Below are 18,742 nucleotides of genomic sequence, written 5' to 3' on the forward strand. Positions count from 1 at the left end.
GATGTCAAGTATCTTTGAGAGGATGGAAAAGGAGGGGCTAATGTCATCCTGTCTCTACCATAAACCAGCCATCACCTTATTGGGTCCCATGGGTAGTCCAAACCTAAACCCCTTTTCCTCCCCACCCTGCCCTTCAGCATTAATAATTTGAGTATCTGTTGTTTAACAGTGAGCAACTTGCAGTGTATTCACCTCCTTGAGAACAGTGGGAGATCACAGAATTTTTCTTACAACCTGCAATCAGCTAACCCATCAAGAAACAAACTAAAGCTTTGACTGCCTGAGGAGGAAGACTGTGCCCGGGGGGCTCGGATAGCTAGTGCAGACTTCAAGTTCTCTGATTAGCTTTTACACTTTACGCAACTTTAATATCCCAAAGCCTTATTAGCCTGAAAATGTGGTTAACAGCTGAAAAGAAATGTTTTCCTTCTGCTCTCACATAGCACTGTTTTGTAAATTCTTCACCTGCACTGAAAGGACCAGGGTAGTCCATACCTGTGCAGAACTGCCCGTCTGCCTCCACTTCAGCAGGACTGGAAAAGAAGACTTGATAGTAACAACAGTGACTCTATGCAGAACTAAGAAAGTGAGCACTGAAGATGATGCTGGGTTGGGATTTCTCCCTGCCAGCTGGTGCAAGCCTGGCTTTGTTGACTCCAGTCTGAAGAACCTAAGTGAGATGGGGAGGAGCCTGGCCCACAGCAACTGCCTTCAGCTCACTACTTTTCTGGAGTCAAATGCAATGGACTTCATTACAGACACCACATCCTGTTATGATTTTTAGACCAGAGTCATGACCCAGTGTTTGCTTTTAGAGGTTGTAAGGCTGTCCTAGGTATACTGTTGACGGCTTACGTTTTAGTTTCCTCGTCAGCCTCTGGAGGCCACAAGTGGCTGCCGCGTCCTCTCGGTGAGCGGCGTTCCTCCTGCTGAGCACCAGCGTCTGCACCCTGGCACCAGGCCTCAGTCGGCAGGCCTACGGCCCAGATCCTTCACACACACGGCGCCGGCTCGGGCCTTAATCTCCTACTTCTATTTTCTGCCTGACCTGCAGAGGTGAGCCGTCTTGTCAAATTGCCTTTCCTCTGGCACTGTGTGAACTATGCATTCCAGCTCTTGAAGAACATTTGGTTTAAATAAAATCAGTGATTACAGGGTTCTTCATATCTTTTAAGGGCAAAGCTACTAGGAATGTAGACATATTAGGCTCACAGGTATTTCTAGGACTGCTTCTGTTTAAGATTACTGCCACCCCTGTCCTGACAGAGACTGGAAACAATAAAGTGTTAAATACTTGGATTTTTTTTTTACAGTTGGCTAATTACATCATTATTGTGAAAATGATTGTAACAAAAATTATAATCACTAGTAGAAAAATGATTTTTTAAGAGTTTTGCAGCTCAGACCAAACAGCACTTAGGTATAGGAAAATTCACAACAATGGGAGTACGGTCTTGAAATCCTGCTAGAAATCCTCTGTAAACAACACAACTCCAAGGTGGGAGGCAACCACTCCCAAATGAAACCGAAAACTAGTCTGTTGCTGTCTGAATGAACTGGGACTGAGAACATACAGAATGAGGTTTGCCTAGATGGAGCTGAAAAGATTCAGCTGGTTTCTTAGAATATAACAGGAGGTACGATATTATTGCTCTGTATTTTATACATACTTAGCTATGGGATGTATATACTTAACCACACATCACACGCTAGTCCAAGAAGCCAGCCTGTGCATCAGTGGCAACTCCCAAGCATTTTCCTGTTTCAGTGCAAAGGAAGGTTCATAAACAGCTTCTTTAAAAGTTCAGCTTTAATAACAAACATTTATGACATCAGTCTCTCTTCAAAATTAGATGTGAATAAACAGTTTCCAACAGAGGTGCCGCAGTGCCTTTTCAATACACGGCACTCAGTGCGTTGGGGCCCTGGGGATGCCCAGTGATGTGCACGCTGAAGCAGTAATGCAAGTCTGTGAGCCACTGCTCCTGCGCGCCTCCGCTCTTCAGTGTCTGCAAAGGAAACGAGAAGAATGTGCGAGTGCTGCCAAAACTGCTTCCTGCTGGTTTTTATCACACCCAAACAAGATCTCAAGAGTCCCTTGCAGTAGTACCATCATCTATCAATACCACAGTAAAGCTCACTGACAAGGGAACCTACTGCTGGGGAACTACCACAGGGGCTAAAACTCGAGTTTCAGCCTCAAGCACAAGTGCTACCAGTTTCTTGTTGGGTCTCTTCCCTCCCACCTCTGCTAGGCACTGATGAAATTGCACCGTTAACCACCCCTTACTCTGTATTTCTGCCCTTTTGCATTCTAGAATCTCATGATTTCTGCATTAACATCAACTGAGAATAGTAATTCTACAGGGCCCAATTTGTCATTCTTATACAGATGGGCTGATTCTCCAAATTCTTGACTTCCTTCTACTTCTGAATTATGCTTCGTCTTCCATTACTGACGAGATTCAGAATACATCCTATGTTTATGCGTGTATAAGCTCTATGACTCTGAAGTATTATTATATATACACCAATTAATAACTTCCTCCAATCAAAAAAACCTCATTTCAACTCTCCAGACCAAAACACCCAAATGAATCCTTAAGAAACAGAGCTGCCTGCCCCAGGTGAACACAGAACCAACTGTTAGACAAAGCTGAAGCCTACAACTTCCAGCTTTTTCCCCCTCTCCAGTGATCTAAGTGACCAGAAATAGGTCTGCAGTTTATTCCTGCTAAATTTCCTTAATGACAGCTAACATTTGTTGGGTACTTAATAAATGTCAGTATAAACTTTACTTGGATGATTTCATTGTGGTCAACAAAACCCAACAAAGTTGCTGCTATTTCCATTTCTACAGTTAGGAAAACAAGCTCAGATAGGTTAAAAAAAAAAAGAGAAAACTTGCCAAATCACCATAGTCAATCAATAGAATTTGTATCATAATCCAGGTAGGACTGACTCTGATGCCTGTACCTTTTCCAACTAAGCTGCCTGCCACCTTAATTTAGTTAAAGTATTTTAAGACTTTTAGTACTGATTCTGGAATCAGTGACAGTTACCAGACGCCAGGGGAAGTCTTAAGAAACCACCACGCTGGGCTTAATCCCAGGAGTCTGTCAAGGTGCAGGAGCCCTGGCCTCCCACAACCACCTCCGTGCCCATGAATCTAGTACAAGCAGTGGACGGCCCTGTTGGTGCTTCTTACTGTGATATTCTTGATGATCTGCTGCACCAAGATGGCGTTGGTCAACATGTGGGTCCTGAGGGGAGCGTGCTGCAGCAACAGGCGGAGCAGCTGGCCCACTACAGGCAGCTCCTCAGGCCCGGCTCTGTTCACCCGCAGGCTCTGCAGCATCAACCTGAGGACTCGAGGCAAGAGGGCCAGGACGGAGACACAGACCCCCCAGAGCTTGTCCCTGCAAAACAAAGAAACACGTCAGTGAATGGACACACAGAGGAGAGGGGCCCTTTCCATACTTCCCAAGACGGAAGACGGAAAAATGTCCTTTTAAAGAGAAACAAAGTGTTTTCTGATAAAACCCCACAAACTAAAACTAGTAAGAACCGAGTTTCATTGAGAGCTAAGTAAGCAAATGCAGTGAAGAATTAGCTGCGTTCCCCTATTTTAGGGGTTTCAGAAAGCCTAGCAAGCAGCATTTTCCTGGGCAAGACATTCTTGAAGCCCTAGTGATCATATTTAACACAAAATTCACCAGGGAACAGAAAGACCTGAACATACATATTATTCTCTACCAGTGAACATTATTCAACTGTTGTACAATACCAAAGGTCAAAGGGGAAAGAATATCCCACTGGTAAAAGAATAAGAAAAGAACCTCATGAAACTCTAAGCCTCTGACCCGGATTCTGAGCTTCTTCAATGTGTTAGAACAGGGCAAATTTGCAGAGAAATATGTGCTCACAAGGAACCAAAAGGCATCTGAGAAAATAGCCAGTCAGGGAACTATCATGGACCAGAGATAGTAAATCCAAATTTCAGTGAGCATCATTCTTTTGGTAACTTTATAGAACGGGAACAGAAATGTTTTATGAGAGCAGTAAATGGTCTATCCACAGTCTAGAAAAGTGTCAATTAAATGGAGGAAAAGTCCACTGGCTGCTAAAGGCTCTGATCTTCGTCTGTTACGGTTTCAAGAGTGCATAACCGTCCCAGTCCCAAGACTTTCTAAGAAAACCTGACTACCTCTAGACACAGAAGCAGCGAACCTTTCACCATCTGACCTCCCTCCCACGTCCACATACAGCAACTGCATCAAAGGTGGATACTGAATCCATCCTAAGGCAACCAGATCCTCTTATTGGAGACTTTATTCAGCCTGTGGACCCACACATGGCCAGGTCAGGACAGCCGTGTGCAAGAGAAAGTCAGACTGAAAGACACAGTTAATGATGAGGCAAAGGCACAGAGATGATAACCACACAATCTAGAAGAGAAAAGACTAGAGAAAGCCGCTTTGGTTCTGCCTGGGTTTCAAATTCCTACCTGCACAATTCCTACCCTTTGGGGTTTTGTTTTTTTAAAAAAAAAACAAGTCACTACTGTAATGACCCAATATATTCATTTTATACTTGAACTTGAGTGAATTTCAAATAACTGGATCAAAACTTCTAAAAGGACTCATAGATTCTACATCATACCAAATTAAGTATACTGAGGGGATGAGTGGTTTAGAATTGCACCTTCATACACCACAATTAAAGAAAACTGTCAGGTCAAAAAGAAGATGACCTGGGGAACCACAAATGATGGAAGCAACACCATTTGAAGAGTCATTCTTAGGTTTTTCTAAGAGTTGTCATGGTACAAAAATAACTGTACTTAACTATAAATTATTTAAAGGACAGAACCAGAATCAATGAAGTTGAGATTTTAGCTCAACAGAGAACAATGGTTCTAAACCACTCTAAAGGAACTGATGAAAGTCCAATATTTCATATATAATTTTCAGGCGTTCCACTAACTGCAAACTTCTGATATATTCTTGTCAGAGAATACCAACCAATCCTCCACCCCCTAAACACAGAGAAATATGGATAATATATTAAAAAAAAAAAATACAGCAAAGCTCAAAAGCTAGAATGGTGAACTCTCTAGGTGCCAGAAACTGACAGAACTCCTATAGATACACGGGGCACAGAACTGGATGTGGGATTTTAGGACTCGTTTTCAACAGCCAACAGCGCTGGAAGATAGGGCTTCAGCCCCAGGTATAGAAGGTTGGGAGCCAGAACTGAGCTCTCTGCAGAGAGCTGGAAGCCAGGAAAAGGCAAATGTGAAACTGCCCATAGGGAGGTCTCCACAGACTCTCACAACAGATGAATTCAGAGAAGCTACACAACCCCAAACGTGAAGTTGTTTCTTTATCCCCACAAGAGACAATTTCTAGAGCCTGACCTGCTCCCCAAAACAAGGGAGAATTCCCACACCAGAGAAACAGCGAACAAAACAAACTGACAAGAAATTTAACACCAATGAATGAAGAATAAGCAAGAATGACAAAGAACCAAGTAAAAACTCAAAACGGATCAAAGGGAAAACAACAGCTGACAAAATAAAAACTCAACAGAAGGGTTAAAGAATTCGCAAAATGGAAGATGTTAAGAGAGGACAGAATCAGATGCTCCCTATGTTTAAAAGGAGTTTTTAGGAGAGAACAGAAACAGTGGGTGAGATAATAGAAATAAAAACAGTACTTCCCATACCTGAAAAAAAAAAAACACTTGTCTTCAGATTAAAGGAGTGAAGTCTCAAGCAGGGTAAATAATAACAAACCTACACTAGGATATAACCTGACTTTCAAGACAACAAAGAGAAAAGAGTCAAAAACCATAGAAAAGAACAGACTACTATCTACAAGACAAGAGGGCTCAGTTGAACAGATCTTTCATTTATTAACAGAGTCCAGGAAACAATACAACAGTTTCTTCAGAGAACCGTGGCCACAGTTAGAACACATCTAAAGGATTTGTGAACATCAGAGCCATATCTCCTCATAGTGGGACTCCTCCGTCTCTCCAGTTCTCAGACCTCAACTCTCTCCCAGGGACAAAACCTCCCCACTATTAGGGAAATTAAATAAATAGTCTTTTTCAGGCTTCAGAGACAGAGCAGAGTAGGCCTCTGACCTAACTTCTAAGTTGCTTGCACTCTGCCCCGACTTTGACTGCCCTGACTGCCTATGGTGAGTGCAAGCCTGGTGGCACCACAGATGATAGGGGACGAGTCTTGAAATTGCTGAGCCCTGGGAGGGATCCTGTTTGCATTGCTTTGTCTTGGGGATGACGAAACGGCTTCTGCGGAGGCCTTACCACAGCTGAGAAAAGAAGGGAAGGAAAGGAAAAGAGAGAAGGAAAGACACCCAACTGAATGCAGAGTTCCAGAGAAGAGCACGGAGAGAGAAGAAAGCCTTCCTCGGGGATCAGTGCAGAGAGAGAGAGAGGAAAACAACAGAATGGGAAAGACTAGAGATCTCTTCAAGAAAACTAGAGATACCAAGGGAACATTTCATGCAAAGATAGGCACAATAAAGGACAGAAATGGCATGGACCTAACAGAAGCAGAAGATATTAAAAAGAGGTGGCAAGAATACACAGAAGAACCATACAAAAAAGATCTTCATGACCCAGATAACCGCAATGGTGCTATAATTCACCTAGATCCAGACATCCTGCAGTGTGAAGTCAAGTAGGCCTTATGAAGCATCACTATGAACAAAGCTAGTGGAGGTGATGGAATTTAGCTGTGCTATTTCAAGTCCTAAAAGATGATGCTGTGAAAGTGCTGCACTCAATATGCCAGCAAATTTGGAAACTCGCCACAGGACCGGAAAACGTCAGTTTTCATTCCAATCCCAAAGAAGGCAATGCCAAAGATTCTTCAAACTACTGCACAAATGCACTCATCTCAAATGCTAGCAAAGTAATGCTCAAAATTCTCCAAGTGAGGCTTCAATAGTACATGAACCATGAACTTTCATATGTACAAGATGGATTTAGAAAAGGCAGAGGAACCAGAGATCAAATTGCCAACATCCTTTGGGTCATGGAAAAAGCAAGAGAGTTCCAGAGAAACATCTACTTCGGCTTCATTAACTATGCTAAAGCCTCTGACTGTGTGGATCACAACAAAGTGTGGAAAATTCTTAAAGAGATGGGAATACCACACCACCTTACCTGCCTCCTGAGAAATCTGTATTCTGATCCAGAAGCAACAGTTAGAACAGGATATGGATCAACGGACTAGTTCCAAATTGGAAAAGGAGTAGGTGAAGGCCGTATATTGTCACCCTGTTTATTTAACTTACATGCAGAGTACATCATGCAAAATGCTGGGCTGGACAAAGCACAAGCTGGAATCAAGGTTGTCATCTGAATAACCTCACATATGCAGATGACACCACCCTTATGGCAGAAAGTGAAGAGGAACTGAAGAGCCTCTTGATGAAAATGAAAGAGGAGAGTGAAAAAGCTGGCTTAAAGGGCAACATTCAAAAAACTAAGATCATGGCATCCAGCCCCTTCACTTCATGGCAAAGAGATGGAGAAAGAATGGAAACAGTGGCTGACTTTGTTTTCTTAGGCTCCAAAACCACTGCAGCTGGTGACTACAGTCATGAAATTAAGAGGCGCTTGTTCCTCAGAAGAAAAGCTATGACAAACCTTGACAGTGTATTAAAAAGCAGAGACATTACTTTGCCGACAAAGGTCCATCTAGTCAAAGCTATGGTTTTTTCCAGTAGTCATGTATGGATGTGCGAGTTGGACCATAAAGAAAGCTGATGCCGAAGAATTGATGCTTTTGCAGATTAAAGAGTGAAGTTAAGTCTCAAACAGGGTAAATTATAACAAACCTACACTAGGATATAACCTGACTTTCAAGACAACAAAAAGAAGAGTCAAAAACCATAGAAAAGAACAGACGACTATCTACAAGAGGGCTCAGTTGAAGTGCAGATCTTTTATTTATTAAGAGTCCAGGAAACAACAGTTTCCTCAGAGTACCGTGGCCACAGTTTTGAATACCTCAATTGGTCGAGCCCTATTTTTTGGTTAGCACTTGTGAAATCAAAAGTTCCCAGTAGTTTGACTGGCACTCTCATTATCTATAACCTCACAATTACCTTGTGTAGGAGGGTAGGAGCAGCCCAAAAGGGAAACTTAAGTACCTAAGGCTCGGGCTGCCAACCCTTTCTTGTGCCTAAGTAATGTCATCCAGAGATGCATATGGTCCTGGTAGTATCAAACTTTCCAATACCCAGCACAAAACACTTTTAAAACAGAATTTTTAAACAGGCAAAATGTATTAAATACACTGAATTTTGTCAGTCCAACCACATACAATCAAAGCAGAATGTTCTATAAGAAACTAAGAAGACCTCTGAAACATAAGTGCACCACGAAGGGCCTATATTTCAAGTGACAGGAAATGACAAATAGCAAAATACCTATTTCCTAAATGGGGATGCTCATTATAAAATTTTTATAACCCTGAGAAGTTCCTTGCTATTTACAAAGGTTTTTCTTGAGCTATGAGACCTAAAGTTTGATGATGTGTAAGAAAAGTACCATCAGATCTATTTATTTATGTGTAAATTTTACAGGATATTAACAGTGAAATCTACCAAGTTTTAAATACACACAACACTTTGTGGGAAAAATCCCCATCAGTAAGTTACAGAACATTCATAAAACGGAATACTACAGAGCAAGGGTGCCAGACCACAGCCAATCCTGCTTGCAGCCTGTATTTGTAAATAAAATTTTATTGGAACACAGCACACCAATTCATTTATGTATCATCTGATGCTGCTTTCATAGGATCAGGGAGTGCTGAGTAGTTCTGACAAGTTCTGACAAAAACCTAAAATATTCACCATCTGACTCTTTACATAGAAAGAAGTTTGCTGACTCCTGGTATAGAGAAACAAAATGAATTACATCCTTAAATCAACATGAGTAACTCTCACGATGATGATGCAAATCAAGTCACAAAAAATACACTATGATTCCTTTTATATCAAACTCTTAAAACATGCAAAACAAAAATGAATTGTTTATAAATGCACATAAAATTTTTAAATAAAAAGGCAGCAAAGTGAATAACACAGAAGTGATCTCTGGAGGTGTAAAAGAGAAATTTAACTATGGAAAGGACATGGATAGACTGCATGCTGATGATGTTCTATTCCTAAACCTGGAATTTAGCTATAATGGATGTTCAGTTTATACTCTTTAAACTATTTAAATGTTTTATACAATCATATGTATGACATCGGAGAAGGCAATGGCACCCCACTCCAGTACTCTTGCCTGGAAAATCACATGGACGGAGGAGGCTGATGGGCTGCAGTCCATGGGGTTGCAAAGAGTCGGACATGACTGAGCAGCTTCACTTTAACTTTACACTTTCATGCATTGGAGAAGGAAATGGCACCCCACTCCAGTGTTCTTGCCTGGAGAATCCCAGGGATGGGGGAGCCTGGTGGGCTGCTGTCTATGGGGTCGCATAGAGTTGGACATGACTGAATCGACTTAGCAGCAGCAGCAGCATGTATGACATATTTCTATGACACTTAAAAGCTCAAAAAAGACTTGAAAGGCAAATGTCAAAATGTGACAGAATGATTTTTACTTTCTTATATGTGATCATCTCTTAAGACTGTTTAATAACCTTCTTGCAATGAACTGTAAACAGCATACCAAAAAGAACATAAGCATGAGAACACTTTTTGAAAATGAAAGTGAAATCTTCCATACTATCCTAGAAACTTTAGTCTAAAAATTATATAGGAACAAAAGTAATAATTAAAAAACACCAGCATCTTAGAACAATTTCCTTAAACCCATGAATTTAAAATTTGACTCTGGCTCGTTCTAATGAAGCCCAAACAAAATACAAAGGCTCGTATTAGTAAGTCCATCTTTCTAAAACATAGAATTTTCTTGCTAGATCTATAGCAAAGTTAAGGAAAGCTCCCCAAGAAACTCTATAATACCATCTAACTTTTCAAATGTGTAGCTTACAAGAAAAAACAAAAACCAAGACTGGTATACCTCATCACAAAGGGGATTCACAAAAGAACAAAGAAGCAGGTAGCGAGGGATATACAAACTCTAAAAAAGAATTAGATTTTGGAAATATCTTTTATGGATTGACTGACTGAAGGGAGTTGAGCAAGTAGGAAAAAAATTAAAAGTTTAAGAGTACAAAACTGTTACCTTTTTCTTAGATGTTCTGCTTCTCCTTTCTCTAAAGTAAGCAGAAAATAAAGCAGACTGTAGCAACAAGAAGCCAGAAACGGCAGTAGAGTTTCACTAAGTACACACGTATGATCCAGGAGCTTACAGATAACACCCAAAACACAGCCAGCCGTGCTGTCAGGAATTACAGTCAATCCAACCTAGGCAGAGAAAAATGAGGTTAATGACCTCTTCACAACAGCCCTTCTCCCCAGAATAAAAACCATCACCTGGACAGTTAACCTCCCATCACTACTGGTGGCTCAGATGGTAAAGAATCTGCCTGCAATGTGGGAAGATCCAGGTTTAATCCCTGGTTTGGGAAGATCCCCTGGAGAAGGGAATGGCAACCTACTCCAATATCCTTGCTGGAGAATCGCACGGACACAGGAGCCTGGCAGGCTACAGTCCATGGGGTCACACAGTCGGAGATGACTTACCGACCACACTGCTACTACTACTGGTGGAAACTGGTATAACCACAATACACGCCACGCCTCCCGCCACATCTTAAGGTCCTATTTTCCTCTGACAACGAACTGCTACCTGAAACGACTCTCAAAATATTTAAACCCAAGAAATACTATCAATCCAATCCCCCACATCCCCTTCAAGACAAAGTCTCTTAAATTTTCTAGATGTTACAATTTCTACTGTTGGCCAAAAATATTATTTAAAAGGATTATTTCATGCATCCAAAGAAAATCTTGATACCAACAATCACATTTACATGATCCTGAGTATTCAGACTAGAAAATGCTAATCTGGCACCACCCGCATCCCAGGAAATTAAATGCACAAACCAGAGTTCAGTTTACAATTATCCTTCCCCTGCCCTTTGATCTGACCGGACATTCAGACATAATCAAGGAAAATCATCTGCACTGGAGTAAGGTAATACTATACTTACTCTTGACTGCCTCACTGCCCCAGACCCAGACAGGGGACATCATGGTACACTAGCTCACCTGGACTCTGCTGTGTAAACAGTCATTAAGGTGGACTCTGACTTGTAACGTTAAGTATACACAGTTAAAATCTCCTGCAAGCAACTGCTGAGTAATCATAGTCTGCAGGCTCTGAGGTCTTAACCTTTCCAGCAGGCTGTCTGAAGAAAGTGACCGACTGGAATGCTGATCTTGGAACAGTGAATGTAATCAAAGGAGGGCATACATTTCTAGAGTGGAAGTTAAAAAAAAAAAAAGATGGGGATCTTTGGAGATACAATGTATATGGATTGGAAGTTTAACAGCAGGAAGAAAAGGGTACTGAGAAGTCAAAGTGGTAGTCTTCCAACTTGAGGGAAGTAAAGAAAAGGGGGTACGCATGTGCCTATAAAATTATCCAAACAAGTGACAGTCCCTTGAAGAAAACCTTGGGGGCTCTCCCTTGCACTGTAATATATCATTATACTAAAAAGTCAAAGATCAAAGTGTAAAGGTTGGAGGAAGTTAAAAGCAAAACCCAGGCATACCTAATGAGAATTCAATACCAATGGGAACAAGAGACATCCACAGGCCCAAAGACAAGTAAGTTTCATGGCTAAGCTCACTGTTCCCAGTGACCAGGCCTTAAGCCTGTGAGGTGACAGCCCTACTCCACGCCTCACCCCTTCTAGCTATGACACCAAGCACGTGTTCATGAAAGCATTTCAAGTCAGAAAGACCCAAGGTATCATTTTAAGGTCTTTCATTGCTCATATGTAGAAAGTAAGGGCCATTTCCCTAAGGTCACAAAATTAATTAGCAACAGCCAGCAAACAAACCAAGATTTCTCAGTTCTCACCACAGATGAGAGGCCATGAAATTATTAAGCTTAGATTCTGGACACTCAGTCTCTCCCTGATTATGGCAAACCAAATCTTAACCAGTGAAATCTCTATGCTTTTTGTGTAACAGAAAAAATTTTAAGTATATTTACCAAATGCTTACTGATGGCAGTCTGCAGGACGTCAAAGCTTTGGCTTCGGACAGGGACAACCAGTAAACTGTGACAGACTGTCTGTCAGAAAGGAGAAAACCAGTACCAAATCAGAACACTGTAGGTCAGAGACAAGTCCAATAGTTGTTTTTAAACCTACTTGCTCTACGTATTAAAAAGAAACAACAAGAAGTGACTCTAAAGATGCAAGCATCAAACAAGCAATCCTCATATATATGGGCTAATTTTCCAAATAATTCATTTATTAAATACTTACTGAGCACTGTGGAGAAGGAAATGGCGACTCACTCTGGTATTCTTGCCTGGAGAATTCCATGGACAGAAGAGTCTGACAAGCTACCAAATATGGGGTCACAAAGAATTGGACACAACTGCCTGACTACCACACACACTGAGCTAGTCTTATCAGGAGCTACGCATAGGAGTGAAAGAATGAGAAACTTCTGTCTCACAGCCCTCGGGTAGCTTACAATCAACCAAGGCAGAGCCCACATTCCCATTAAATAAGTGCTACAGCAGGGAGGTCTCAGCGATGTAAACAAAGAGCTGACCAAAGCCTTTCTCCCATTTGGTGGAAAAACACATCATTGAAAAAAACATGATCCAGAAAATAGGAATACCACGTGCAAATTATGCTGCCTCTTATTCCCAAAAGGTAAAAGAACAGAAAGAAGTCTATAAGGAAGAAAAATATAAATGAGATGGGAATCAAATCTCTAGTATTTTTAATTTTCCAAGATCTCAAGAAAACAAGAAGCAGAATGACAGCATCAAGTCATTCAGAGAATCACAACACAACTCCAGGAACCGATGGAATGCAGTACCAAAATGAAGCACGTAGAAAAATCCCATGGGGAGACAAAGATAAGGCTAGTGGAAAGAAGAATATGACTCTAGGAAGAGAAGGAACAGTCAAGATAAATTCAAGAGAACTGTCAATCCTCAAAAATCAACAGTATCTGCATTATGTCTGTATAGAACCTCCTGTAGAGTGATACTACCCAGAGTTTTCACAGGGCAATTGTCTTCTCTTTTAAACCTGTAGGTAACAATGTAAGCAGGATATTTTCAATGCCATCTTCCTTCTTCAAAATGAGCACAATGAATATTATCATTCATAAAAGGTAAATCATATTTGAAAGGTCCATTCAATAATAAATGATGACTCAATCCCCTCCTTTTTCCCTTCTGCCTCCCTCCGCTCCTGAACGAATCAGTTCTAAAGCTACTGCGTGAGGCCAAGCTAGACATCAGCACTAGAGTCAATGGGAGAGCTTCAGTGGCCCAGAGTCAGTTATCTGTTAACAAACACAGGTGCTCTGTCCCCAAGAATTGGAGTTCAAATGGGATAAGAAAGATGCCCACAGGGGAAAAGGGTGGCACTGAAAGGAGACGATCAGACACAAAGGAAGTGACCGAGTAGGTAAATATATTAAGTAAGGGGAAGTCAGGTTTCTCACCATCAGAAAAAGCAGGTACAAGAGGAAAAGGAGAAAACCAGAATGAACCCCATGGTGTTGAATTCCTGATTTCTGTTCACTGATAAGGTCTGGGAACAGCAACATCAAATAGCAATGAACACACTTATAAGAGTCCAGAATTGTTTCCTAAAATCCATTCTCCACCTAAAGGAAAACTGGGCTTCTTAAAGAAATACCTGATTGCTGGGCTGGGACAGGGAAAATACAACACGAATCTGAAACAATCTGTGATACAATAAAGGTAGTACAGCTAACCCTTGAACAACACGGGGAGGGGATTAGAGGCACAGACCCTCTGTGCGGTTGAAAATCTGCACATAACTTAATAGTGGGTCCTCCACATCTAACGTTGTTCGTATCTGCAGATTCAACCATGGGTCCATGTAGTAATGTAGTCTTTACTACTGAGATAAATCTGCATGTAAGTGGGCCTGCACAGTTCGCACCTGTGTTGTTCAAGGTCAACAGCACTCAGAGAAACACGAGGACATGTCAAAAGAACAAAGACGTTTGCTTCCAGCAGGTGACCATGGCAAACGTGAATATCAAAATTAATAAAGATAGTAAGGAAATTCACCCCACTGGAAAATATAAGAAACCATACTAACAAAAAGAAATAAATGAATAAAAGAGAAGACAAAAAAGAAATGATTTACACTGTTTCAAAACATCATAAAATATTACTAAAGGGGAAAAACTAGAGTGGAGAAGGTGACGAGATACCACTTACTCAAGGGGGCAAAGTGAACATCTAATGTGACAAATCAAAACCCTGCACCATCTGACAAGCTGCCATGAGAAACCCACAGCATCACTTGTGTCACATTCCTGCCACATCTGTATAACCTGATTTAACCATGTGGAAATAAACCTGAATTGAGAGAAATTTTACAGAATGACTGTCCTGCAAAAAAGATGCTTACTCCTTAGAAGAAAAGTTATGACCAACCTATACCTAGACAGCATATTAAAAAGCAGAGACATTACTTTGCCAACAAACGTCCATCTAGTCAAGGCTATGGTTTTCCCAGTAGTCATGTATGGATGTGAGAGCTGGACTATAAAGAAAGCTGAGCACCAAAGAATTGATGCTTTTGAACTGTGGTATTGGAGAAGACTCTGGAGAGTCCCTTGGACTGCAAGGAGATCCGAACAGTCCATCCTAAAGGAAATCAGTCCTGAATGTTCATTGGAAGGACTGATGTTGAAGCTGAAACGCCAATATTTTGGCCACCTGATGTGAAAATCTGATTCATTTCCCTGATGCTGGGAAACACTGAAGGCGGGGGAAAAAGGGGACAACAGAGGATGAGATGGTTGGATGGCATCACCGACTCAATGGACATGAGTTTAACTCCGGGAATTGGTGATGGACAGGGAGGCCTGGAGTGCTGCAATCCATGGGTTTGCAAAGAGTCGGACATGACTGAGCGACTGAACTGAACTGATTCTTCAAAAATGTCAGGGTCAATGAATGACACTGCTTTATCAGCAAAGTCAATGTACTATTCTAAATCCTTTGTTGTCATTTCAACAATCTTCACATTTTTACCAGGGGTAGATTCATTTGCTCATTCTTTGCTCATTCATTAGAAGCAACTCTTCATCTGTTCAAAGTTTTATCATGAGATATCTGCAATTCAGTCACATCTTCAAGCTCCATTTCTAATTCTAGTTCTCTTGCTATTTCCACATCTGCAGTTACTTCCTCCACTGAAGTCTTGAACTCCTCATGAAGGTTGTAATAAACTTCTTCCAAAGTCATGTTAATATCGATATTTTGAATCAATATTATGAATCACACTATGAATCACAAATGATCTTAATGGCATCTACAAGGTGAACTCTTTTCCAGAAAGTTTCCAATTTACTTTGCTCAGATCCATCAGAAGAATCTCTTATTTATGGCAGCTTATAGCTTTAGAAAATGTATTTCTTAAATAATAAAACTTGAAGGTCTAAATGACTCCCTGATCCATGGACTGCAGAATGGATGCTGTGCTAGCAAGCATGAAAAAAACATTAATCTCATTGTGTCTCTCCATCAGGGTTCCAGAATGACCAGTGTTTTGTCAATGAGTAGTAATACTTTGAAAGGATGCTTTTCTTCTGTGCAGAAGATATCAACAGTGGGCTTAAAATAATCAGTAAACCATGGGGTACTGTCATCCAGGCTTTTTCCTTTATAGGACACAGGCAGAGTAGACTTAGCGTAATTCTTAAGGGTCCTAGAATTTTCAGAATGGTAAATGAACACTGGCTTCAGCTTAAAGTCACCAACTGCATCAGCCCCTAACAAGAGTCAACCTGTCCTCTGAAGCTCTGAAACCAGGCACTCACTTCTCTCTAGCTGAGACAAGTCCTAGATGGCATCGTCTTCCAGTATACAGCTGTTCTGTCTATGTTGAAAGTCTGTTATTTAGTGTAGCCACCATTTCAATCATCATCTTAGCTGGATCTTCTGGATAATTTGCTGAAACTTCCCCATCAGCTATTTCACCTTACACCTTCATGTCATGGAGACGGCTTCTTCCCTTAAGCCTCATGAACAGTCTCCGCTACCTTCGAACTCTTCTGCAGCTTCCTCACCTCTTAGCCTTCAGAGAATTGAAGAGACTATTAGAGTTTTAGGGATTCCCTTGTAGCTCAGTTGGTAAATCTGCTCGCAATGTGGGAGACTCAGGTTCGATCCCTGGGTCAGGAAGATCCCCTGGAGAAGGAAATGGCAACCACTGCCAGTATTCTTGCCTGGAGAATCGCACAGACAGAGGAGCCTGGTGGGCCACAGTCCATGGGGTCCCAAAGAGTCAGACACGACTTAGCAACTAAATCATCATCAGGGTTTTGTTTGAGATTTGGCTTTGGCTTAAGGGAATGTTGCAGTGGTTTGATCTTCTATCCAGATCATTCAAACTTTTTCCATGTCATCAATAAGGTTGTTTCACTTTCTTATTATTCCTGTGTTCATGGAATAGCACTTTTAGTTTCAAGAACTTTTCTTTTGCATTCACAACTTGGCTAACCAGCACAGAGGTCTAGTTTTCAGCCTATCTTTGCTATCAACATGCTTTCCTCACTAAGCTAATAATCATTTCTAGCTTTTGATTTAAAGTAAGAGATACCCAACTCTTCCCTTCACTTGAACACCTGGTGGCTCAGATGGTAAAGAATCTACCTGCAATGCAGTAGGCTGGGGTTTGATCCCTGGGTCAGGAGGATCCCCCAGAGAGGGAAATGGCAACCCACTCCAGTATTCTTACCTGGAGAATTCCATGGACAGAGGAGCCTGGCAAGCTACAGTCCATAGGATCGCAAAGAGTTGGATACAACTGAGCAACTAACACACACACACTCACAGAGGCCTCTGTAGGGTTATTAACTGCCCTAATTTCAGTATTGTTGAGTCTCAGGGAATAGGGAGACCTGAGAAGGGGAGAGATAGGGAACGGCTGGCTGGCGGGGCAGTCAGAACACATATTTCACTAAGTTCACTGCACTATCTCATGTGGGCACGGTTCATGAGGACAATTAATTACAAAGCCCGAAACAATTACAATAGTATTATCAAAGATCACCAATCACAGCTCACTGTAAGAAATAACAATGAAAAAGTGTGAAATATTCCAAGAATTACCGAACTGTGACACAGAGACACGAAGTGTACCAGTGCTACTGGGAAGATGACGGACAGCCTCAATGCAGCATTGCCACAAGACTTCACTTTGTAAAAACTGAATCCGCAAGTACAATAAAACAGGGCCTACTTGTGCTAAAGTAGGGACTATGGGCATTTTGTCAAAGAGTTTAAGAGAACAGAAGTTCTTTGTACTGCAGTTGTAATTTTTCTCTAAGTCTCAAATTGTTTCAAAATAAAAGTAAACAAAAATACAAACCCAGAGACACACAAACATACATATACATAGGCAATCTTCACTTTTGCAACTACAGTGTTAACCAAAACTTGCATACCTCTGATTCCTGACCTCACAGTGCACAATTCCAGAACAGGCACGGCAATTTGCTAGTGTGGAAATTAAGAGTTTTTAAAAAATATAAAACTTTACTTTTCTTAAAAAGATTTTGTATGTTTAATTTCTACATTGAAGTATTTTCTACCTAATTTTATACAGAAATGTCATACACATAAAACTGTTAATAAAATCAGAGGTTTCAAAAAAACAAAGAAAAATGTTCTATTTCTTAAACTACAGTAATGTTTTCTTGTTATTCTTCCAAATTTAGTTAAAAAGTAGTCTTTTCAAACCATTCAAAATTTTATAATGACAATGAAAATTAACCTTAAAACCTTCCACTGGCTCTGGAAAAGACACTTCCATTTGGGAATGATATCTCTGTCCAAAGATTGCTTTTCCCTTTGTGATCTTTCCCTTTTAACTACTATTTCCATCATTAATGGCAAGATCATACAATTCTTCCTTCAGTGTTTGGAAGAAATGATCACGAAGACACCAAGTGAAAACTGCAAGGTCCGAATCAGAGTATGTTATTTGTATAAAAGGAGAAGCCAAAAGAATACATATAATCATTTGTAAAGACACAGAAGTTATCCAAAAGAATACATTTAGAAACTAAGGAAGGGAAGTGGATGGCTGGGAGACAGAGAATGGAAGAACACTTTTACTATTATCCTTCTATTCTTCTAAATTGTACTTTGTGGGACTTTCCTTGTGGTCCAATGGTTAAGAATCTGCCATCAATGTAGGGGACACAGGTTCAATTCCTGGTCTGGGAAGATTCCACAGGGCAACTAAGCCTGTGTGTCAGAACTAATGAAGCCCTACAGTCCATGCTCTGCAACAAGAGAAGCCACCACAGTGGAGTGTGAAGCCTACACTCCACAACTAAAGAAGAGCCCCCAAGAGTAATCCCCACTTGCTGCAACTGGAGAAAGCCTGTACATGGCAACAAAGACCTCGTACTGCCATATATAAATAAATAAATTCTTAAATGTATTAAATAGATAAATAAATAAATTATACCTTGTGAAGAAAATCTACTCAGAAAATAAAGGTCTGATTTAAATAAAAAACCACTTC

At 40.9% G+C, this 18,742-nt stretch overlaps 2 protein-coding genes across 12 annotated transcripts in view; one reads left to right on the top strand and one right to left on the bottom strand.

The window, feature by feature from the left end:
- Positions 1–1,649, top strand: part of INVS (inversin) — a 131,252-nt gene extending 129,603 nt beyond the window's left edge. For all 6 annotated transcript variants that reach the window (XM_055578640.1, XM_055578639.1, XM_055578643.1 and 3 more), the window contains one exon: positions 170–1,649. In XM_055578640.1, the coding sequence (XP_055434615.1) occupies positions 170–276 (107 nt within the window). In that variant the 3' untranslated portion in view covers positions 277–1,649. The remainder of the gene's footprint in view (positions 1–169) is intronic.
- Positions 1,650–1,792: 143 nt separating this feature from the next.
- The window catches only part of TEX10 (testis expressed 10), a 49,113-nt gene continuing 32,163 nt past the window's right edge, over positions 1,793–18,742 (bottom strand). For 5 of the 6 annotated variants that reach the window (XM_055578648.1, XM_055578650.1, XM_055578649.1 and 2 more), the window contains 4 exons: positions 12,184–12,264; positions 10,243–10,424; positions 3,209–3,419; positions 1,793–2,009 (listed from right to left, as the gene is read on the bottom strand). In XM_055578648.1, coding sequence (XP_055434623.1) covers positions 1,896–2,009; positions 3,209–3,419; positions 10,243–10,424; positions 12,184–12,264 — 588 coding nt within the window. In that variant the 3' untranslated portion in view covers positions 1,793–1,895. The remainder of the gene's footprint in view (positions 2,010–3,208; positions 3,420–10,242; positions 10,425–12,183; positions 12,265–18,742) is intronic. The other variant, XR_008713713.1, reaches the window with a different exon arrangement.

This window comes from Bubalus kerabau, chromosome 4, assembly GCF_029407905.1.
Source record: "Bubalus kerabau isolate K-KA32 ecotype Philippines breed swamp buffalo chromosome 4, PCC_UOA_SB_1v2, whole genome shotgun sequence".
Taxonomy (NCBI): Eukaryota; Metazoa; Chordata; class Mammalia; order Artiodactyla; family Bovidae; genus Bubalus; species Bubalus kerabau.